Source organism: Lepidochelys olivacea (assembly GCF_965140295.1).
Source record: "Lepidochelys olivacea isolate rLepOli2 genome assembly, chromosome: 2".
NCBI classification, from domain to species: Eukaryota; Metazoa; Chordata; order Testudines; family Cheloniidae; genus Lepidochelys; species Lepidochelys olivacea.
Genome location: NC_140412.1, coordinates 120,522,302 through 120,545,371, shown reverse-complemented (window position 1 = coordinate 120,545,371; position 23,070 = coordinate 120,522,302). Strand labels below are relative to the sequence as shown.

Here is a 23,070-nt window from a genome sequence, read left to right as displayed (position 1 = left end):
GCTCTGTAATGTGGTTCGTGTCTTTTGGGAAACCTTGCAAAAGGAAATCAATCATAAAATATTTTAAAATTAACACAATATTGGGATGGGGGACAGCACCTTGCGGAGAGAAAGGCTGGGCTTGTGATTAAGGTATTATACTGGGATTCAGGAGATGTGGGCTCAGTTCCCGTGAGACCTTGGACAAGTCACAAAATCTCTCCATGCTGGACATCCCCCATCCGTAAAATGGGCATAACAACACTTCCTTTCTTCCACAATTTGCCTGTCTTCTCTATGTCGATTGAATGCTCTTTGGGGCAGGGACTGTTTCTTACTCTGTGTGAGTGCCCAGCACAACGGGGCTCTAGTCTCAGTTGAGGCCTCTACGTTCAACTGAATAATAAATTATAATGATGAATAATGAATTAATAATTAATGACAAATAGAGTACAGTTCTCTTTGAACAAAAAAGTAGGTAACGTTCTCTCTCTATTTCCAACAAGCCCTAAAAACGCTCACAACCTGCTAGGAGCAGAGGGGAAGATTTTCAGTCCTTTGGTATGATCATCCAACGCTGCACTCACTTAGGTGTCATAAGAGGGGGCAAGGAGGAGTCTGGGATCGGTGCAATTCCCGATTAATAAGTCCCAGTGTTACTACTGGGGAAAGAACCCCATCCCTACCTCTCCTCTGTCACAGAATTTTACTCAGGCCTTGTCTACACTACAGGGGGAGATCGATCTAAGTTACGCAACTTCAGCTATGTGAATAATGTAGCTGAAGTCGACGTACTTAGATCTACTTACCGCGGGGTCCACACAAGGCGATGTCGACGGGAGACACTCTCCCATCGACTCCCCTTGCGTTTCTCGTTCAGATGGAGTACAGGAGTCAATGGGAGCGCAATCTGCGGTCAATTTAGCAGGTCTTCACTAGACCCGCTAAATCGACCACCGACGCATCGTGCTTCAATTCCCCAGTAAGTGTAGACAAGCCCTCAGCCTCAGTGATTCTCAAAGTATTGCAGCATAATAGCCCTGGGAAGGAATGGGATAGAGAAGGGAGTTGGCCCATGAAGAGTTTCAGAAATGATCTTCAATATGAAAGAGAATCAGAGAATCCCAGCTGTTCCAAATGCATGAAAGCATGAACCTGAGGTCCTCTCACTGCTCTGAGCATGTCACTTTGCTCTTCAAACAGCTCCACTGGCTCCCTCTCATCTCCTGGGTCAAATTCAGACTTCAACTGCCAGATTTTCACATGTCTCCCTAAATCAGGTCTCATTTCCTTCTATTCTAGCTCCAGCTGCCTACTCTCCACTCATGCAAGCCTCCTTAATGCCCCTTCATACCCTTCTCCAATTCCAGTCTTTGAGCCTTCTCCAAATTCTCTTTCTCTCCTGGTTTGCTAAAGTCATCACTCAGATCTCTCCATAAATAACCCAGACGTTAGAATGTGGTCACCCCTGTACTATATGCCAGAATCACAAAGCCCAATCTTTCAGTGAGTCCCATATGGACATATCCCCGCACCAATACACAGCCGTATCAATTAAAGGCCACAGCCCAGGCTCTGCATCTTCCTTCTGTGAATTCTTTGGGACATGCATCTCTTAGTAGAAGTCTGGAGTGTTTCCATCTCCTAAGGGTCTGATTTTCTGACTGTCCGCACCCAAATGTACACTTGATTTGGGCTCACTAACCAAAATTAATGTGTAGCTATGGTGTGTGCATGGCAAAATAGTCACTTAAGAAGTTACCTGGCTAGCTGCACGTTACACCCCAATTTGCACACACTGTTGTGATAACTGCACACAAATTAAGCATGCAATCGTACACGTGTTTGCACATGCATTTGCAAACACATAACTTAGAAAACTGTGCTTAAGTTAACCTTTGGGAACAGGCTTCTAAACAGATACTGCCACATATCCTGTGAATGGTTTGGAAGAGCCAGATTTAATTTAAAGTGGCATCTGAAAAAGGAAAAGGGACTTCCAGACACATGACTGCAGGCATAACGATACATCTTACAATTAGCATACAATAGAAGTTGTAACCCCATAAATCCAGCTCAAATTCCCCTTTTTAACTGTCAATTTTCATATCCTCTTCAGATGTATATTTAAATGTATATGATGCTTGATAATTCTGCTAGGATGACACATCAAAGTCTGGAAAATGAAATCTTATAAAGGCAGTGGCTCATTTGGGCTATTTTTTTAAAGCATTGCATTATTTTTCTACGAAACTGTAACTTATACCAATATATCGGTCTGAAAGGCAGTAAGGTGTTCTGCCCAGGAGGAGAGACTCTAAAACTTAACAGCTCAACTGTAGCTCTGCTGCAAGCCCTAGTAAGGGGCAGCATATAATTGTGCCGCCCTGTTTCTCCCCTTACTCTAGGGGAGGGGAAGTAATCTGCGTCCACCCCTTTCCCTGGAGCAGGTTGCTCATCTCTCTGTGCTAGCTCAGAAGTGCTGGTCAGCATCTTGGAAATTGGAGCCAAGACTCCATCCACCCCCTTCCCAGAGCAGGAGTATCCCCTGTGGGGCTGTTTTCCCCTCCATTCTGCTACCCCCAATCCAAATAACCAGTGCAGCGGGTTGAGGGCGTGCCTTCAAACATCTTACTCACTTTTGCAGGTGTGTTGGGCAAGTTACAATCTTGCCTTATGCCATTAGTTAATAGGATGATTGTTGAAAATCAGAGTCTATAAATTCACCCCACAAATATTTTCCAGAATATTTGTCTAAATATAGACACACACACACACCAAAACACAGATTTAAAAAATATCTGTTGGGATTAATACTTGCTCATGTTTAAATACTCTGGGTCAGATTTCAGACTCACACCAGCATAAGTCTGGAGTAAATCAACTGAAGACAATGGAGTTACTCAAGATTTACACCAGTGGATCCAAAATCAGAATGTGGTCCCATCGACTATCCAATCTTACGAAGGACTATTTTGTTGGGCTCCTCCCACTCAATATAAAGTGACACAGGCCTTACCTTGTCCTCAGTTGAGCATGAGTGGTTCCTATCACTTTCAATGGGAGCCACATAAGTGTATCAAAAGCAGAACTAACCATGGTAATATACAAATAAAACAGTATTCCTAAGCTGTGCTCTTCTAACACCTACATATACGGCCACATCCAGAGAGCAGCTGAGCAGCTGCATCTCCCAACCACTTTGGTGGGAGTAATTTAGTACAAAGAGCGCTTTAATAGTTCCCATCTGGAACCACAATGACAATGATTTGGTGACATTTATATAGACAACATGTAACCTAAATTGAAAATTACCTGCTAAAAATTGCTGAGTATCAAAAAGTTTGCAGGTCTGCTCCCTTTCCAGTTTATTTGGCCTGTCACTGCATAAAGCCAGAGGTCCATCCCAGTAGATCCTGCTTTGACAAAGTCTCTTAGCATAAAGCCCATCAGGTGCCATCCAGAGTATTACTCCGCGTTCCAAGTGGCTCAGTAATTTTTCTATGTTTTTCCTCTGGCCATTATCTTCTGGATACGGGAAGATAACTTGATCCAAGCTGCTGACCTCATAATTTTGGGCATGAGATATTCTACAGCCTTCAGGACTTGAAGTCGTCATCTCTTTCACCAGTATTTCACGGTAATATAGACAGATGTGTAGTCGACAGTCTGTAAGTATATTTTGGAAAAAAATTACTGCTGTTCAATATTGTGAGTATTTTACATTACATCACAGTGCTATTAAGGCCAATGGGCCAGATCTTGAAAGGTGCTATGCGCCTATCATTTCTAATACTCAGCATCTCTCAGAATTTAGCCCTGATTTAGGGAAAACCATAGATTGAATTGAAATAATGAAATATGGAAGCGCAGACTCCAACACCAGCTTCTACCAGTAGAGGCCCCTGGAGTGGGAACTGCATAGCCTGTGATGCAGAGGGCAGAAAATACGCTAGACATTAATGCCCGGCAAGCTGCATATTTTCATTAATGAGGAAAAAAGTGTTTGTACTTCACAGGTTTAATTGGAATTAATGCTCAGTATCAGGATGTTCTCCTAGATAAATCATAAAATAGCTATGCTTCTCTCAAGATGTTGTATAGAACCATGTTAAGCAACTACCCACAAGACTTGCAAAAATGCAATCACTTGCCTAGTAGGAGTGGTCTTTGGCTGAAACACAACAAAATTATATTTGAAATCTTAGGCATAGTTTTAAAGTGGTCACTTGACACAGGAGAGTGATTGTTAAGGGATTGATTCTGCACAGCACTGGTGCAGGGCTGTGCAAATAGACCAACTTCGGGACAGCAGCCCTGCTCAGGAAGGGCACTTAGGCATGCGTTTTAACTCTGCCTGCCATTTGCCAGCCAAGTCTCTCCCCTTAACATTGCATTGTCAATTTCTCCAGATAATTTCCATTGTTAGTTTAAAAAACAAACTAGCTCCTACATTTCCACATAAGGAATAAAATAAAAAAGCCACCCTTGAGTCTGAACAACTGCAAACTGGCTGAACAGATTTATTTTCAGAGAGTGAAAGTGTCATTACTAATATACCAAGAGGTTTTATTTTATCAAGAATAAATAAATGATGCAAATCCTGATGCAGTCAACAGAGAAGACAGAAAAGTATCCATAGGACAAAATGTTGAACAAACAAATAGAATTTTTCAGAAAGGATACAGTCCAGGTTAAAAACAAAAAACCACTAGACCTCTGAATCCAAAAGCAATATGGCTGTGTGGTGAGCTAAAGAAGAATCTGCTTCACCTGTCAGCAGTTGTCCTATCTGATGACTCATTGAGGAGCACCCAAGAATTTGCTTGAAAGAGCAAAGTATTTAAGCGTGTGTAACTTTAAGCACATGAATGGTCCCATTGATCTCAACCTGAGTTACAGATTTCAGTGAGGACTACTCAAGTGCTTAAAGTTCCACATGCGCTTAAAAATCTTGCTGAATTGAGGCCTAAGTGTATATGCACAGAAGTCATTTGGAAAAGAAATGTCACTTGCACTCACAAAAGAAGTCCCTATAAACAGTGAGAAAACATTTACTTGGAAAGTTATAAGGAAAGCCTCCTGGATGGTTCACCATGAAAGCCTGGTGTTATAGACTTACCTGATAGTGCAAGAGCTTCACCAGACCTTATGCTTGGCTCTATTGGGATCCCAGGAGTCTGTGACTCAGATGGTGCACAAGCATAAAAGGTTCCAGTCACCTGACAACCTGTTTTCACAAAAAAAAGTCAAATGATATCTAGCTATCTAAAATCCAAGAGCAAAGTTAGAGTTCACAGCTATGCATGTGAGAGTTTCTGAGCGTCAGCTTTATAAAAAAATCTTCCCCTTGACCAAAATATTTTATCCACTCAAGATGTTATCTAGATTTTTCTTATTTGGATCTTTTAAGTGTTGTTCTTTTACCTAACCATATCAGTGCATATTATTCTACCATAGAAATAATCTGCATTTTAACTAGATAATGGTGTTCTTGAAGGCTGATGAAAAATAATCCATTTATTCTCACAGGTCTTAAGGAGTTTTATCAAAGGCAACTCAAATATTCAGTCATTATGTCTTTAATGGTGTTAAAGAAAGAAGGCAATTGTAGGGAAAAGAGACTCTCCTGCAGTAGAGTATTAGAGTTTTAATATTACAGCCAACATTAGTCCTTTCCCGAGCTATCCCTTCCTGTGAGTGAGATAATATTGAGGCAAACTGAAATGTGATAACACCTGTCCAAAGTCCCTTGAAGTCAACAGGAATCTTAGCATTGATTTCAAAGGGCTTTACATCATAAACACAATATTTATGATGCAGGTAAGATACACTATTCTTTCCCATAGACAGATTTGACTCTTCGCAAAGCTAGTTCACTTTTTAACCTGTGCCAAGGGCATACCTGAGTGACTGTTGACAAACAAGACAATCCAGTGAGTAAACCACTATTGCCCAATTCTCTGATACAAGCTTAATGCAGCACTTAGACCCTGAGACAGGAAAACACTTGACAATTTGTTTACATCCAACCCTATACAAGAAAACACTTAAGCATGTGCTTAACTTTAAGCATATGCTGACATCCCATTGGCCCATTAAGCATGGGTTTAAATGCTTTGCTGCATTGGGGATTGATTCATTTTCTTTTAAGCCACAAAGATAGAAGGCCCTGTGTTTCTTGTCTCTTCAGAATGCCCGCTGACCCCGGGATACAATGCGGGGAAAATGATGCTTTGGAGCCGTGACTTTTAAAGAACAGCTGTAATGATAAGCATAAGACTGGGGGATGAAGGAATGAAATTGAAACCAGGAAAAGCAATATTATTACTAAAGCTTGACATAATGTTCATGGTTACTAACAAAAAACAAAGCAAAAATATCAGTGATTTTTTTAAATCTGTATATGCTAAGATTCTATCAGGTAATCAACAGATAAATTTTCCAGAGAAAAATTATAGTTATGGTCTTCTTTCTAGTATTAGAAAATGCCGTGTTTCTTTTATTCTCTATCTTAGCATTTTCTAGAGCCGTCTTTACCATAGTATCTAAGAGTTTATGACACCGTTCACTTCAAAATTAGTGTTTCTATTCAGCATAAGTTCAATAGATCATAAGGACCAAAACCTACATTCACTACCCCATTGAAGTAACTGTTGCATGGGGTGTAAATCAGGGCAGAATTTTATAAAATTTCAACTAAATAGCTCACTTGTCTAAATGTAGAGTGTTCAGCTGACAATAGACAAATGTAAACAGAAGTTTATTTCATTGCACTTGAACCATTAAAGGACTATATTTTGTAGTTCTAATACCCTGTGCGCTTTAAGTATTCCTTCCTTATCTCATCTTGGACTAAGGATTTCTACTTTTTACAAGATTATTCTCATATGGATATGTGGGGACCTGTACTTATGGAGCAAATCCCTGCATACTGAAATGAGCATATATCCCTTGAGAGTCTGAGCCTGCAGCCATACACGGCACAATGGATGGTCATGTGAATAAGGCATTAGACTGCAACACAGGAAACCCAGGTTCAATTTCCAGCTCTTCTACAGACCTCCTATGTCACCATGGAACAAGTCACTTAATCTCTGTGTACCTCAGTTCCCCACATAAGGTAAAGACTTCCCTACTCTGCATGTTTTTCAGGTGCTCAGATTCGGTGCTGCCAACTCTATCAATACTTAGTACAGTTCACAAAGCCTCCGATCCTGGAATGCTATGACTATGTGAGAATATCAGCTTTCATTTAAGGGGGGGAAGTATGTTTCTAACCTATGTGATGATGAAGAAAAACGTGAAAAATGTGAACCATAAAGACTCAAAAATCAGAAGACAAATACAAAAATTATCTATACATAGTCATTTATAAATCATTTGTGGGGGGGTGACTCAATTTTTGAACACTTGGGGTTGGCAATATGAGTTACTATGGTGATGACTAAGGCTCCTAAGCACTACAGTAAAACAAATAAAAGAATAAAATAAAATAAGTGTCAATATAGATGACAGGTGCTGATCACCTGCAGCTGTCATTGAAGGATGCTCAGAACTTCTGAAAATCAAGCCATCCATACCAATGCCACTGAAGCCATGAATAATAAATATGAAATCTGTAGTCCTTCTATGGTGGTCACATATTGTCTCTTTAGATTAGAGAGCAATTGACATCCAGGGAGATGTTCTTACCGTTTTCACAAGCAGGACCTTGCCAATGGTGACTGCGAGCTGCAAAAGGAACACTTTGGCATTGGTAGGGGATGTCAGGGTGTGGCTGCTCTGGGGCAAAATCTCTCCAGTTACGTTCATGAGGTACCATGTAGTTTGACACCTGTTCAGTTTAATGAGACATTGTTTTATTTGGCTGTAATCAGAATTGATGCTGCCTTTCACATAATCTCCCATATTAGAAAGTTTCCTTAGTTCTGCAGGAGACCTTTTGTTATTTGTTCTCCCATATCTCTTGTAGATCAAAGCACCATACAGACCACCTGGATGATATTTTGCCAAAAGGAGAAGGCTTTCAAATGAGCTGCATGTCACCATTAGTGTAAACTATAAACATGACAAAATTATAATAGGCAACTGGAGCATGTTGCAAAACATTACTGTAGAATAACTGTTTCATCATATGTTTAATTTCTGGCACCAGAAGTACTAGGGCAATACATCCATTTTTACAAAAAAAATCTAACAAAACAGAGCTGTAATTCACATTTTAAAAAATCCCAGATGGATCAGCTGCCCTGTGGTTTCACGTGATAAAAACATTGCTTCCAGATTTCTCAGTTTCTTATAAAAAAAAGTCTTTTTCCAAGCAGAACTAAATGGTGGTAGACCAGAATAGAAAGACTTGTAGTATAATATGGTCTTGCAAAAATTAGCTCAATCGACACCCGACAAACAAGCTAAAAAATAACACATGACTGATCTGTACCTGAGCCTGTAGTGAAGTGTAAGGAGAAGTCATTGTGTATGGATGGTTCATCATTATCTGTTGATCCTCTAGGCTGAGTTGTTTTGCTCCTACATACATGATAAGGATTAAAACAAAGTTACTAAATAAACCTGAAATAATCTTAAATAAACCTGAAAATGATCTACTGCAGAGAAACCTGTACAAAAGACCATCCTTAATAAGCAATCTCCTCTCTTAAGAGACCATCCTACACCACCCCCAAACACGGGGCTTGATTGTGCTTCATAGATACTGGCCTACAGAGGGAGTAGTGCAGAGGGACCTTTGGGAGGAATTCTGTCTCCCAGAGCTTCCCAGTGCATGAAGGAAGAGCACCTGCCACTCACATCCCTTCAAGGGGTGCAGCATATTTCCTTTATGTGCCCATCCAGCTCTGATGGCCAGTTCATAGGAGGGATGACTGCCTGCTGTGTGCCCTTTTTGGGGTGTCTTGAGGGTCTGGGGCTTCTAGGAAAATAGGAGCACAGGGGAGTGCCAGGACTGTGACCGTACTTGACTGCTATGCAGAGGCAAAGAGGGCTAGGGTTGATAATGCACTCCGCTAACCTTGCTCACCCCTGAAGTAGTCCAGCACAATCTGGCTCTTAATGAGTTCAGGTCTGCTCCACCTTTATTTGAAGTCCATTAAGCAAACGTATTTTTGCCTGTCTCTTGAGTGGTTGCTTAAGACAGGCATCACTTTATTTAAAATTGAAATAGAGGCTGTACAGCCAAGGTTAATCCCTCCAGTAATTTACATACTGCATGCCTGTACCTCCAACAAAGGGGTATTTTTTCAAATGCTACGATTCAGACTCCCACCGTTCTTTTTCAGGCAAAACCTCCAATGTAAGTCAAAGGGAAATTTATCCAAATAAGACGTACTTGAGTACTGCACATCTTGTTTATTGTATTGATTGCTACCAAGTCTGACATGAGTGACTGTATGATTATACATGACATGAGTGACAGCACATTGGCCATCTCTTCAGTTTTTGCACACTGGAAAATGAGACTTTAAATGGATATAAAACCTACGATGGCCTACCTTTTTTAGCTCCTTCTGGAACTATTCGGTACACTTTATATGGATCAGAAATATCCAGCTGGCTTCTCTCAACCAGTTCTTCAAAGTCATTGCTCTTGTTCAAAGCACACCGCAGCCTTGTCTTCCAAGTTGGGGGATCTGGTTTATCAATGCCCTCTCTGAACTTTCCTTTAAAAAGAGCCCAAGCCTGAAAACATTTCAAATGTTCAAAAAGAAAAAAAAATCAAGCTCTAGGTAGACAATCACAAAAGCTGAAATTGCAATCGAGTGGGGAATTTATTCCCTATGGGTTTATGCTAAAGTATATGCGAGGTGGTTTCTTGATAAGGTAATAAAAACAGTATCAAAGGCAAGATAAAATAGTAAGAGAGAGAAGAAAAGTGACTGGATGAATGCACAAATAACTGTTCTCTAACCATACAAAGGTTTATGATTACAGCTGGAGAAGGAAGGAGGGGGGAAGTGTTCCATATGGACGCGGGCAACCCTGTCGTTAAAATAAACCAAAACCAAAACCGAGAGGGCTTGCTGAGGAAAGCAATTAACTGCATTAATTCTGGGAGAAACTGCACAGCCTCGCTCCAGGCAACAACCAGCAACCAATGCGCTTGAAAAAGACAGACCTGCGCCTGCCGAAGTCAAGGGCAAAACTCCCATTGGCTTCAACGGTGCGGGATGGGGCCTCGGTGGGTCCTGGCTGGCTGGAGAGCAGGATCCCCAGCGGCTCAGCTCGGGTCGTTGTTCGGGGCCACGTCCTGCCAAGGGGAGATCCTGCCCGCCCGCCCGCCCGCCGTCTTCTTGCTAAGGACTCGATCCCTCCTGTCTCCCACCGACCAGGGGGGTCGGGGCTGCAGGACGGCAAGAGACACGCCCAGGGGGCGGGTGAGTGGCCCTTGGCCGCCCCCTACCTTGAAGAGGGCGGCATCCTCCTCGCGGTTGTAGTCCTGCTTGCCGGCGTGCTTCCAGGGGATGCGGAAGATGCTCTTCTCGTCGTTCTCCCACACCAGGCCCGGGTACTTGCCGCTGTCGATCTGGTCAATCAGCCACTGGCGGAGCTTCCCGTTGCCGCAGCTCACCGAGCTCATCCCGCACTCGCTGCTCTCCAGGTTCATGCCACGCACTCGCTGCACACGCCCGGGCACCAGCTTACGGAGGGGAAGGGGGCCGGGGGGAGAGGAGAGGAGAGAGACGCCCGCTATTAAACGCCACCCCGCTAGCTGCAGCCTCAGGCGTGGGCCGGCCCGGGCTGCTTAACTTTGCGACGGGGCTGGAGCCTGGGAGGGGAACGGGCGAAAGTTCCTCTCCCCGCTGCACAGCAGCAAGGGGGGCCCAGCGAGAGCCTCTTCCCGGGGGGGTGAGTCGGCCAGGCCCCGGCCCTGGGAGCTACTGCGCCCTGGCTGCATGGATGGGCTGCTCCTGGGCACGGGGAGAGACAGCGACTCCACGTGCCTGGACAGACACTGTATTTATCTCTACCTGCTCCTCCCGCGCCTGTGTGTGTGTGTGTGTTTATGAAACAGATACTGAGAGTATAGCTGGGCATGTGTTCGTGTATACACCTGTGTTCATATGTAAATACTAACCCCCCCCCCCCCCGCCCGGCACTGCTTTGAAAACCTCAACCACACATAGTTATAAATAGCGCCTATGATCTCTAAGAGCGCGTGTGTGTATACATATATTGTCCTCATAAATACACACACACGGTGTATGCGTACATATGACGCTAATTCACGAGTCCGCACGAGAAGGTATGTTTCAAAACCATACGTGGAGGACGTAATATAGTCTACAGGCGTGTATCTATAATAGGCACAAGCAATGCAAGCCTATACTAATACCTATACCTAAAAGTTGGAACAGACCGAGCAAGCACTAAGTTTACCCCTCATACAAGTAAGCTGCTGAACTTTAAGGGTGTGTAATAATCTGCACGGACACAAATGCAAGACGCCTGTACGCAGACGCATGTACTGAGCAGGTCTAGAATTGGATACCGACTGGAAAGATCCTAAGTGAAGGCAATTCACACAAGTTATGAGCCGACCGGGAAAATGGAGGTGTGATGCATTTTGACACACAAAGACGCACACAGACACCGTGTGTAGCTGTAAGTGTGTGTGGCGCTCCCTAGCTTTGCAGTTTGCAGTTTCCCTTCTGACTTCTACGCGGTGGCCAAGTGTTTGGTAATTGCACCCACCCACTAGTGCACGGCTGCTGCCGAGCCTGGGACTTTTCCATCACTAAATTGTTCTAGTGAACATCATTTCCACGCAGCTGGTGGGGGTGGGTCTGACCGACCCACCCTGGGACAGAGAGCGGAAAAGGTCAGCCTGAGCTCATAGCGCTAGAGACTGTTTCAGCCCTCGGAGAGATGGCCGGGCAGAGCACGGACCGGTTCCACCTCCGCTTCCCCGTTGGTGACCCAGCAGTAAAAGCCTTATAGTAACATTTACGAAAAGAGAGCGAATTGGGTTCCGTCCGGAGCCCGGGGTTAAGGGACAGGAATCTCATGCCGCCCTCTCCGGCTCCCACTGAAGCCAGCCAGGCCCTGCAATGCCAGCAGGCTCCTGGCACAGCCTGGGACTCCCGGCACAGCCTGGGACTCCCAGTAGCAGTGAGAACAGGTGTGTTACAGAGTCTGAAGGGCAGCAGCACGCTCACCAGCCTCCTATTAGACCACGGCGTGAGGCCAGGCGCCTGTTTTAACCCAGAGCTGCCCCGCTGGCCTGGTTTAGATATTAACTAAAAATAATTTTTAAAAGCCAGGAAGGAAAAGAAAATGACAGGGAAAAAAATGTAACTTAATAGAATCCTCCGCAAACTTTTATTTTTCCTCCCTTTCCAAAATAATAGCACAGTCAGAAAAATCTGTGTCTTGCAAGACTCGAGGGCTGCTGCTTGAAAGCAGACAAGGAGGGTAGGGGCCGGAGATCGAAATGTGTGATCGCCTACCAGGTTCTAGCGAGGGACAGGGTTACGTTAATTTAAGGATTGAAAAATATTATTTTTATTACACACACACACACACTTTTTTCAATAGAGAGAGAGAGAGAAACAAATGAATATATAAATTTGCTTAATTACAAGTGCTGGAGTAACCCTTGTTCTCCTAGAATCACAGAATTAGAGATGGGGGGGGGACAAGGCGAGTCTTTCTCCCCCACCACCCCCAAAGGGCAAATGTAGGATCATTCACTCCAGACAGGCTTTTAGAATGTATCATTTTACAAACAAGAAATTCTGTAACTTTGTCTACAACAGCAAGCCCCCCGCCCGCCCCGCATCCGACCTGTTGCAACTGAATTCATTTTATGCAACATTCTCACTAAATGCCCATGATCAACTGTAATGCTAGCTTAATACATCATCTGGCAGGTACTCTATCCTGTCTGAGGGACAGCTCTACTAAGTTATGTCCATTTCTAACTTCTGAGATCCCAGACAGCAATCGCTCTGGGGCTAACGGGGTGAGCATATGGGTTGAAGAGTTTTCTCTTGAGAAAGCTACCGTGTAAAGCAAAGTGAGGGGGAGAGTTTGGCAGATAATGCTCATTCAATGTGCTACACTCCCAGAACAGGATCAGATCACTACCAGCTTAAATAAGCAAAGAAATGCCCAAATCCCCCGCCCAATTATCATTGGGGATGATCGGTCTCTTACCTCTTTCACCCAGCCGCTCAGTGCAGGAGGCAGCCTGTTTTCTCAAATGGTTAAAAAAGATATGAAACAACCAAACTGAGCGAAAGCAGGAACTTATAGGACTGAAGAGCTGTCAGATGGGGCGGGGGGGGGGCGAAGAGGTTGGGGGCGGAGTCTTGCAGAGGTTGGACGGACTGAGGGATACAGACGAGCGCGGGGGCTGCACTGAAGCGGAGCGGGCCGCTGGGGGTTTACCTAGACACAGTGACACGTGGGAAAAGTACAGCGCCTAATCGTTTTTATATACAGATATACATATAAATAGAACGGGAAATCCCTGCCTGATCACCTGCTTTACAGCCAGCTTTATTTTACTGTAAACGACCCGTAGATCACACCTTATGGTGGTGGAAGGCTTACAGTTTGTGGCAAAAAAGTCCTTGCCAGAGAACACTGTTTGTCCGTGCCCTCGGGGCAGCAGATTTAACCGAGGGCCAGGAAGAGAATGGGGTTAGGAGAAGGGTAGGCGCTGCTGTACACATGGGCTGACATTCCAGAGTCATAAGCGGTCACACGTGGGCTACACAGGACTAGCTCCCCTTCCTCAACGCATGATCAGACTCACACGCCACTCCCTCCCTGGCACTTGGGCTTTTTAAAAAGTGTATTCAAAGCCAAACGGTATATAAGGTGAATAAACTGCAGCAGCCCCAAAAGTCATTTGTACCAGACCTGGGGGGGGGGGGAGGAGGGATCAGATTCCGCTTGTTACAATTCAAGTCTGCGGTAATATATTTCTAATCAAACCACCCCGCTGAAGCCATATGGATTTTAGAACAGCGCTAATCTGTATATTGTTGGGGGACTCTTCCGACTTTCCTTTCTCCCATCGATGGATTACACGTCAGTGAATTGGATTCTGAAACGGATACATTTTTAATGCTAAAAGAACAGACGGTATGGGACAGCCGATGCTTTCATACACAGATCATGCACATACCATTCATAGCGTCAGAACGACATGTATGCAAACAGGAACGATCAAACTACAGCGAAAATCTTCTATGGAGTAAACCAAATCTCTCCCAGGAAGGCCCCTTTTAAACCGTGCAGCGACTGAACTCATGATATGCAAAGAGAGCACTGCTTGTAAATGACTTGTTAATATCTTTGTTGAAAAACAAACAAACAAAAAATCAACTGAGAGACAGAGTAACTGTTCACCAGACTCTCCTAAACTAAGCGCAGGGAGGAAGCTCGAGGTTTGGACTAGCAACAAGTCGTTTAGTACCTTTCAGGTTTCACACACGTTTCATGTAGCAGCGCCCCCCGCTGCACCCGTTTTTAACATTTTTAACAGACATTCACATCCTCTGTTCTTAAATACCGCATTCAAAACAGTCGTCGCACATTGATTTTTTTGGCTGTCTATGTAGAGGATACATACAGTGTTTAGAATATTAATTGCTAATCTTCAACGCCATCTTCTGAAATTTAAATGTAATTAAAGTCAAGGGTTTTTTTAAGCACTTTTAGGTTTGGGTTTATAATACAACTCAAAGCTATGTCTAAAATAAAATTTTAGTGCGAATCGAAGGCACTTACATTCCAAGGACTCGGTAATAATCAACAATTAAATATACTGTTCACATCTGCAGCTATCACAGTCATAGACTCCTAAAACATCAAAGCAAGATAAGTTCACAGCTTTAGCCATGGTTAAACATAACCATCTAAAGTATCACTAATATTTCCCAGAAAAGGCCTGATTTGGATATTGTTCATTAGAAGCAAGGACGATAACGATGGTATAAAGAACTAAGACAGAAGTTTCATTGGATATATAAAAGTGTTGCATATTGATTTAGTTTAATTATAAATGGCAACTTTCCCCAGTCTGAAAGAAAGAGCGCCGTCTCAAAGTGAAAAAAGTCAGAACAAGCCCTTCACGATAGAACTAGATCCTTTCCCCAATTTGGAGTAATGTTGTTGGTTTTTTATCTTACTTTTCAGCTGAAGTTAAAATAATTATTAGAAAAACCCTTAACCCTTAAGAGAAAAAAAAAAGCAGAACTTGCAAAAAAAAATATTTTATGAAGACAGTACAGATGACCAACCACATGTTTGGTTGTCTTTTATCAACTTTGCCAAAAGCATTCTATGGGGGATTAGCCCCAATTGGCAGAAAGTTCAGACCTGGATGCCTAAAACTAGACTCCTAAATGCATATTTAGGCACTTCAGTAGAAGTGCCCTGATTTTCATATGCACTGAGCATCTGCAGTTCATATCAATAGGAATGTGAGTGCCAAGGGTTTCAGAAAATGAGGCCATTTAGGTGGATAATCAAAAGTTTAGGGGACTAATTTTTAGGCATCCAGGTTGGAAAACTGTGTCCAATAATTAAACTATGTTATTTTAATTAACTATTGCAGACTGGTGACCTATATAATGTGCATATTGTATAGGTTGGAAATCCTAATCATCCACTGGCCTTGATTATGTTTTGAACAATACAGGAACCTTGCAGCATAATCTCCCTTTCTAGTGATCTAAATATTAATAAAAGGTCCAGCAGACCTGACACAAAAGTCACATTTAGCTTCAATGGAATTTTCCTGTACGAATACAAAGTTTGCAGGCCTGCTGTCAGAAAGCTTGTATTGCTTTATAACCCCTATATTAACCACACTTTTAAGGTCACTGACTAAACTATCTAAATGTTTGCCAGGAAAAGTGGCTGTTTCTTCTAAACAGTCATTCACAAGTATTTCATGCACAGGGGGCTGATTCAGCTTACACATGAAGTCCCTGCTGACTTCAGAGGGAATTGCACCCTTGTATCCATGGAAAAAAATTAGGCCCATAACGTTTAAACATGGATGTGTGAAATGGTGCACTAGTCAGGGTCTAATAAGGTTGAGAGGATACTTGCATTAGAAAGTCCTGTTTTCAGAGGTTTCTAACTCATCCAAAAAAATTCCTTCCAAACTCCTTGGGCCCCATGTTTCCCTAGGCAAGTTATTTCCACGTAAATCAGTGTAAAGTCACATTTCAACTGGCAGAGTTTCCCTGGAATTCTTCTAGTATAAGGGTGAGGTTTGTCTCCTGGAGAAGAAGCTGTGAGCTCTACTGCCTAAATCAGAAAGTTATAGGGGAAATGTGCCAGCAGCAAAGCTTTAGTCTTACTGAGGTCCCTTGGCTCCACTGTTGCTAGAGGCCCCTGTACAGTGCCATTCATTCAGGTGTTCCCCCAACTGTGACTACCCTGAAATCCCCTTAGGGGGTGGTTAGAGGAGAAGGGGAGTTCCAAGCTGCACCAGGGGAACCTGTGTAAATTACTGCAGACTATCGGCCATGCTCACTAATACATTACTCCAGTTTACACCAGTGTATAACACCATTGGTTTCAATGGAGATGCACCAACATAAAATGGGAGTTATTACTATTACTCATGTTTATTGCAGTAGTGCCTAGGGACCAGTCAAGATCAGGGCCCCATTGTGTTAGACACTATAACAGAGGGCAGTAGCTAGTCCCTGTCTAAAGACCTTACAATCTAAACAAGTAAGTAGGTAAGGATGAATGCAATGGTGATTCAGGCTCTGTGTAGGCATTAAAGGCCCAATCCTGTACCATTTGAGTCAATACAAGTTTAGCCATTGACTTCAGCTTGAGTAGGATCAGGCCCCTAACTAGTCCCCTTCCTGTGAGTAGGTGTGGATCCCTTAAGAGGTGACGTTGATTTGTTCCTTCCCTCCACCAAATGCCATGGTGCAGAGGGAAGGGAACAGGAGGCTCAGATCTGGTTTATATGAGCTTTGCCTAGTACTGAATTGCTCTGCCAAATCTGAAAGAAAATTAAACCGGTGCAGCCATTTTTGATTTATAGCAACAAAAACGCTACCACTTATGTCTAGGGCCCTACCAAATTCATGGCCATGAAAATTTACACGTCACGGACCATGACATCTGCCTCTCACCGTGAAATCTGGTCTTTTGAGTGCTTGTACCCAATACTATGCAGATTTCATGGGGGAGACCAGCATTTCTCAAATTGGTGGTCCTGAACCAAAAGGGAGTTCCAGGGAGATTGCAAGGTTATTTTAGGGGGAGGCGGTATTGCCACCCTTACTTCTGCACTGCTGCCTTCTGAACTGGGTGGCTAGAGAGTGCTGGCTGCTGACTAAGGACCCAGCTCTGCAGGCAGCAGCACAGAAGTCAGGGTGGCCATACCCTACCATACCATCCTTACTTCCGCACTGCTGCTGATGGCGGCTCTGCCTTCAGCACTGGGCTCCTGGCCAGCAGCCGCTGCTGCTCTCCAGCTGCCCAGCTCTGAAGGCAGCGCCGCCGCCAACAGCAGTACGGGCAGCAGTACCATAACCCCGCCCACTAACCTTGCGACCCCCCCCACAATGCCTTTTTAGCTCAGGACCCCCACAATTACAACCCCATGACATTTCAGATTTAAATAGCCGAAATAATGAAATTTATAATTTTTAAAATCCTACGACCCTGAAATTGACCAAAATGGACCGTGAATGTGGTAAGGCGGCACTTATGTCACCAGAGCTGGAGCTTCAGTGTCAGTGTTCTTTAAGAATCCAGTTAGCCACGTTTCAAAACACCAACTCTTTGGTAAATGATTTAGAGTGAATTTTTAAAAGTGCCCAAGTGACATAGGAGCCTACATGCCATTTTCAAAAGTGACTTAAGCACATAAAAGGATAAATCCCACTGACTTTCAAGGCTTTTGAAAATGTTATCCTTAGGGCTTATCTGCATGAACATTTAGTCCGAGGCAAGCTGAAGCGTGAATCTGCTCTCACGAGTCTGCCTCACTCTGTAGGTTCTTGTGGACCCTGCTGACATGCATTAAGTTTGTTAGTAGACTTTGATCTACCCTGCTTTGAAACAAGAGTAGATTAAAGCACACCAGCAAACTGTTAGTGTGAGTCAGCAGAATCCACCAAAACAGTTAGTATGCAGCAGGCTAGTGGGGGTTAGATTCACACCCTAGCTTGCCACAAACTAAATGTTCAGATAGACAAGCCCTTAGTCCTTAATGCACACAAATTCCCAGGACCAATCACAGGCTATAACTATTTTAAAATAAACTTTGAATAGTTTGTCCTAGGGCAATAATCCATTTTAACAATTTTTGAAAGGTCTTGTTAAAAGAAACCGTATAAAGTTATTATGGAGGGCTACTTTTATCTGCAAGCATAAAGAACTTCCAAAATTTATATAAGATCTTTCTACATTTCTAGGAGTGTCTAGTTTGATTGATTACAAATTAAAAAGAACAAAATATGTCACCACACCATGCTAGCTACATTTCTAACCAATAGTACAATCCTGGGGTGCAATCCTGCAAACACGTAAGCAACGAAGCAACTTGGTGTCATAGTTCCAGGGCTGCTGCACTTGTATTCCCAGTCCATGGTTTCTCGCAGGCATCCACTCTAGGCTCAGGCTCTTGAGTCACCACTTATCTTGGACAGAGACCCATGTCTCTCCCTGCTGACAGGGTTTTTTCCAGATTGCACAGTTCCCTGCTTATACAGTGATATCCCCAGCAAGTCAGACTGCCTAAACAGGCCAGAATTTGATTTTTGCCTTCTCTTCAAAGGCTCTGAACAGCTGTACTTGCCAGCAGTTACAAGTTATCATGCAACCCTTTATAAGCAAGCACATTTATTCTTAAGGCCAAAGCATTACAAAGAAAATATATACAATCAATAAAAGAACCTGCACTCATGCTAAAAGCTTACCAGACTTACAGGCTCTTAAAAGGTCAACTCCTTCCATAAGTATGCAGCAGGATTGGGCCCTGCCTTGGCTTAAACAGAAGGTTCTGTCTGTTTGCTGGATTAAAGAGAAGGCCCTGAGTCAACAAACTCAGGCTATTTATCCAAAGGTCCTTTTTTTGTTGGTCTTTGGAGAATCCAGTTTGAACTAGTATATGAGGGCCTCCCTAAGAGATAGTACCTCTATGAGGAGATTACAACCTGGGTGATTTGTCTTCACCACCACCCATTGTTTTTAATTCCTGGAGGATCTGTGGCAGCCCTCCCCTCTGGAGGGAAACACAGCCATACATATACCATTCATGTAAAACAATGGACTCCAAGGGGTTGCAATCTTTGTCCCATCTTCCCCATGAAGAAGTTATATACAATTAGAGCCCACAATAATACATATACTTAATACCATAGAGTCTTTCAAAGATATCACAAGAAATTGCCATATCTGTCACACTTGGGGTCAAATTTTCAAAGATAATTAGGCATCTAGTGGGATTTTCAAAAGTTCCTATATGAGTTAGATATCCATCTCGCAGTGAAAGTCAATGCCAATGAAACTCCCCTATGGCACGTCTAAAAATTCAACTAGGCACCTATGGACTTCTTTAGACACTAAAATATGTTTATAAATCTGGCTCTTGTTGCCTAAGGCTAGAATTTTCCAAAGGCTTAAGAGTAGTTTCATTAGCCTTGACTTTCATTGAGAGCTGGGAGCCTAACTCTCCGTGGTCTCTTCAAAAATCCCAGCCTATGTGTTTGCAAGATGAAGTCCTGTAGGCTAAAACAAGGTTCAGCCATAAAAACATATTTACATAGCAAGATGGACTCTCACTTTAACTATGTTCAAGACTGTGGTGTTGAAACCACGTCACAAGTCCTAGTTGTTTTTACAATGTAGAAAGACCCTAAAAGTTGTCAACACAATTCAAGAGTTTAGAGCAGGAACCTCACAAACTCAGTTTCACACCAGAGCAGCATCTGGCGGCGTTTTGATGAACTAACTTCCACAGTAAAGAACATCTGGATGCTAAACATTCTCCCTTTTTTTTTTTTTTTTTTTTTTGCCATGAGCACTGGTGATGTCTTATTTAGACATAGCTTCTACAGCTGCTCTTCCTGATTTTGTGACCTACTGTGCTCGCCTTTCATAAAATCCCCATATCATATTATTAATTATGTAATCATTTAAAACATTTAAAAGCAAAATACCACAGAAGTAAATGTAACTAAATATCTGCGTGACTAAGTAGAAAAAAACACACGCAATTTTATATTTTCTTACAACTACTTTTGTCCAAATTTGTTTACATTCTTTCCTTTTATTTCCCTTTTGCTTTGTAATCTAATGATCTAGAATGTTTCTCAAGACTTCATATTCCCCTAAATTAATGCGTGTTCTAAAAAGAGTTCTCTCATATGTAGTAACATCTGAAAGAGTAGTTGTAACCTTTCTTTAAAAAGAAAAATTTAAGTAGATTTTCTTCCGAGGGTTGTTACTCTTTGCCACATAGGGTGAAGTACTCTCCTAAACTTCAGGAATGGTACATCGCTGGCTGTGGAAGTTTCACTGTACTGTTAAACTAACATATCTCCCTCCTCAACTCACAAGGGGAAAAAAGGACAGTTCGTCCTCCATGTCTATAGAATCCGGCAGTGAAGTCAATGGCAAAACTCCCAGAATTTCACCTCTTGCCTCTCTGTTGAGAGTCAAAGGGTGGATATTAGTTCCAATTGGAATGGTGCTATTTTATAATATGGATACCTGTCCACCAGGAACTGGACTGAGACCATAACCCTTTTCACATATGGTAGGATACCAAATGGCCATCCTCAGCTGGTAACAAGGAGAGTTGGATGAACTATTTACAGTACATATTGTATTTTAGTTATCAAACACAGCTCTTTCTGCTGCTTGTGAATTGTCTGCAGACAGATCACATTTTCCATAAATATATTCATTGCTCAAAATTATTCAAAGATTGTACTATGCAAATATTTCAGCCTGTGCAGTGCTTGCAAACTGTTCACTTTGCACATTGCTTTGAGTATTTGATATTTGAAATTGGGAATTTGAGCTGTTTTAACCAAACACGCAGATTACATGGTACATTTTGTTCCCCTGATGAATGAGTTTAACTCTTAGAATAAGATTTCTGGCATGAATACTCAGGATTATAAGTAAAAAATTCACTTTCTATATTTTGTAATGTTTGCGTACATTTTGCTGGTTAGTAAATATTCATGTTGGTAAATTTGTTCTTAGAACATTTGTAAAAAGTTCACAAAAGGGGTGTGAACACAGGTGAAGCAAACTCCTTGAAAAATGGGAATGCTTACAAATAATCCTGCACTGTGTGCCCAGCTCTAATAATTACATTTGGCTACTACCAAACTATATCTGATTATTTGAACCAATCCCATAGAGGTAAAAAGCTGCATATTCATAACCCTTTTCCACTGATGGACTATCATGAATTCCAGTGTGACTGGATTTCAAAACCTCTCTGGTCCCATTTAGGCATCTTGTCTACACTAGAATTTTCTTCAGTATAATTTATGCTGCTCAGGAGTCTGAATAACCCACACACTTAAGTGACGTAAATTACACAGACTAAAGGGCTGGTGTAGACAGCACTATGTCAGCAGGAGAGCTTCTCCCGCCAACATAGCTACCGCTTCTCATGGGAGACGGAGTAATTAAGCCGACAGGAGAGCTCTCTCCTGTCAGCTTAATGCAGCTGCGCCGCTGCAGCACTTCTAGTGCAGATGCAGCTTAAATGAAATGGCCACATTGTGAAACATGGTCAGCACGCAGGGACTTACACTGAAAAGGGCTAAGAACAATGGAAGTTGCTGAGGCTGAGCATTTTTGGAAATCTTGCCATATAATTTTGCTACTGATAAAGCCAATAAGATCAATTAATCAATTTTAGCTGTTTGTTTCTCAACATTGACGTACCTTTTATGAAAGTTACACTAGCTACAAAAATATCTCACATCCCACCTCTATTTTCTAGTTATTTAGTTTATACTTTCTTCAACATTTTAAACATTGCTGGTCACTCTTATATCAGTTCCCCATCTGAGAAAATTGGGATAAGCGCTTTTCTACACCATAGGGAAGTTGTGGTGATAAATATCTTAAAGATTGTAGAACATTTTGAGATCTACTGATGAAAAGCACAATGTACAAGCTAGACATTATTATATGGTTATAAAATCTTCCCCCATTTCCACATCATGAAGATGGTCCTGTTCTCAAACTGCTGTCTGGAGCAGCATACTGTAAGGCAGCCAAGGATGAAAAGCATCTATAGCTGGATATGAATTCTTTCTGGGGAATTGGGGTGGATGAATGGCAATAATTGGAAATACTACCAGAATTCTGACTTGTTTAGTCTACAGCTTGTAGTTAATTGTCCAAATGTAGAACTGGGAATTTTTTGGCTTTTTTTTTTTAATTTTTTTTTTTTTAGGATGAGGAGGGCAGGGGCAGGGGCAGGATCAGTGACACCATAATGAATTTTCAAAATATTTTAGTTTCATCAAATTGTTTCAGTAAAAATAAAAAAAACAAATGAAATGAAACATTTCAATTTTTTTGGTTCATAATTTTTCATTCCAAAAATTCCGTTGATTTAAAAGTTTAAGATAGTCAAAAATCAAAACAAAATGGTTCACTTTTGTCAAACCAAAATAGTTTGTTTGATCCAAAGTGAAATTCTCTCTGCGTTTTTGATTCACAAAAAAAAAATTTTTTTTAATTTAAAAATTGGTTTTGGTTCAACCTGAAAGTTATTTTATTGTTCAAAATTGCCTGCAAACCATAGCTCTTTTCAAATTTGCTACCAAACTGTATGAGTCCTTTAGAATGTATATATGTTATATATGTCTCCCAGTGTATTGCCTTGCCTCCTATCAAAGCATATCTGTCCATAACAGCAAATCTAAAAAGCAAATTCAGCCTGACTGGAATGCAATTTGGGATAATGGTTTTCATCAGGCCTGAATTTAGCTCTAAAGTGTTTAGACTTAGAGTAAATTTAGATTCAAGCCAGCAGGAGTCTTTCTACTGACTTTAAGGAGAGTTGGATCTGGGATGTATTTTGTATGAATTATATATGCC

The 23,070-nt window shown here is 42.2% G+C and overlaps 1 protein-coding gene across 1 annotated transcript in view; it reads right to left on the bottom strand.

Annotated features, from left to right (window-relative positions):
* Positions 1 to 23,070, bottom strand: part of DUSP22 (dual specificity phosphatase 22) — a 114,473-nt gene that overhangs the window by 5,358 nt on the left and 86,045 nt on the right. Inside the window, exons 8-13 of the mRNA XM_084620043.1 lie at positions 10,400 to 10,636; positions 9,492 to 9,678; positions 8,423 to 8,511; positions 7,675 to 7,816; positions 5,102 to 5,209; positions 3,295 to 3,648 (exon numbers count right to left, since the gene is read on the bottom strand). Coding sequence (XP_084476169.1) covers positions 3,295 to 3,648; positions 5,102 to 5,209; positions 7,675 to 7,816; positions 8,423 to 8,511; positions 9,492 to 9,678; positions 10,400 to 10,636 — 1,117 coding nt within the window. The remainder of the gene's footprint in view (positions 1 to 3,294; positions 3,649 to 5,101; positions 5,210 to 7,674; positions 7,817 to 8,422; positions 8,512 to 9,491; positions 9,679 to 10,399; positions 10,637 to 23,070) is intronic.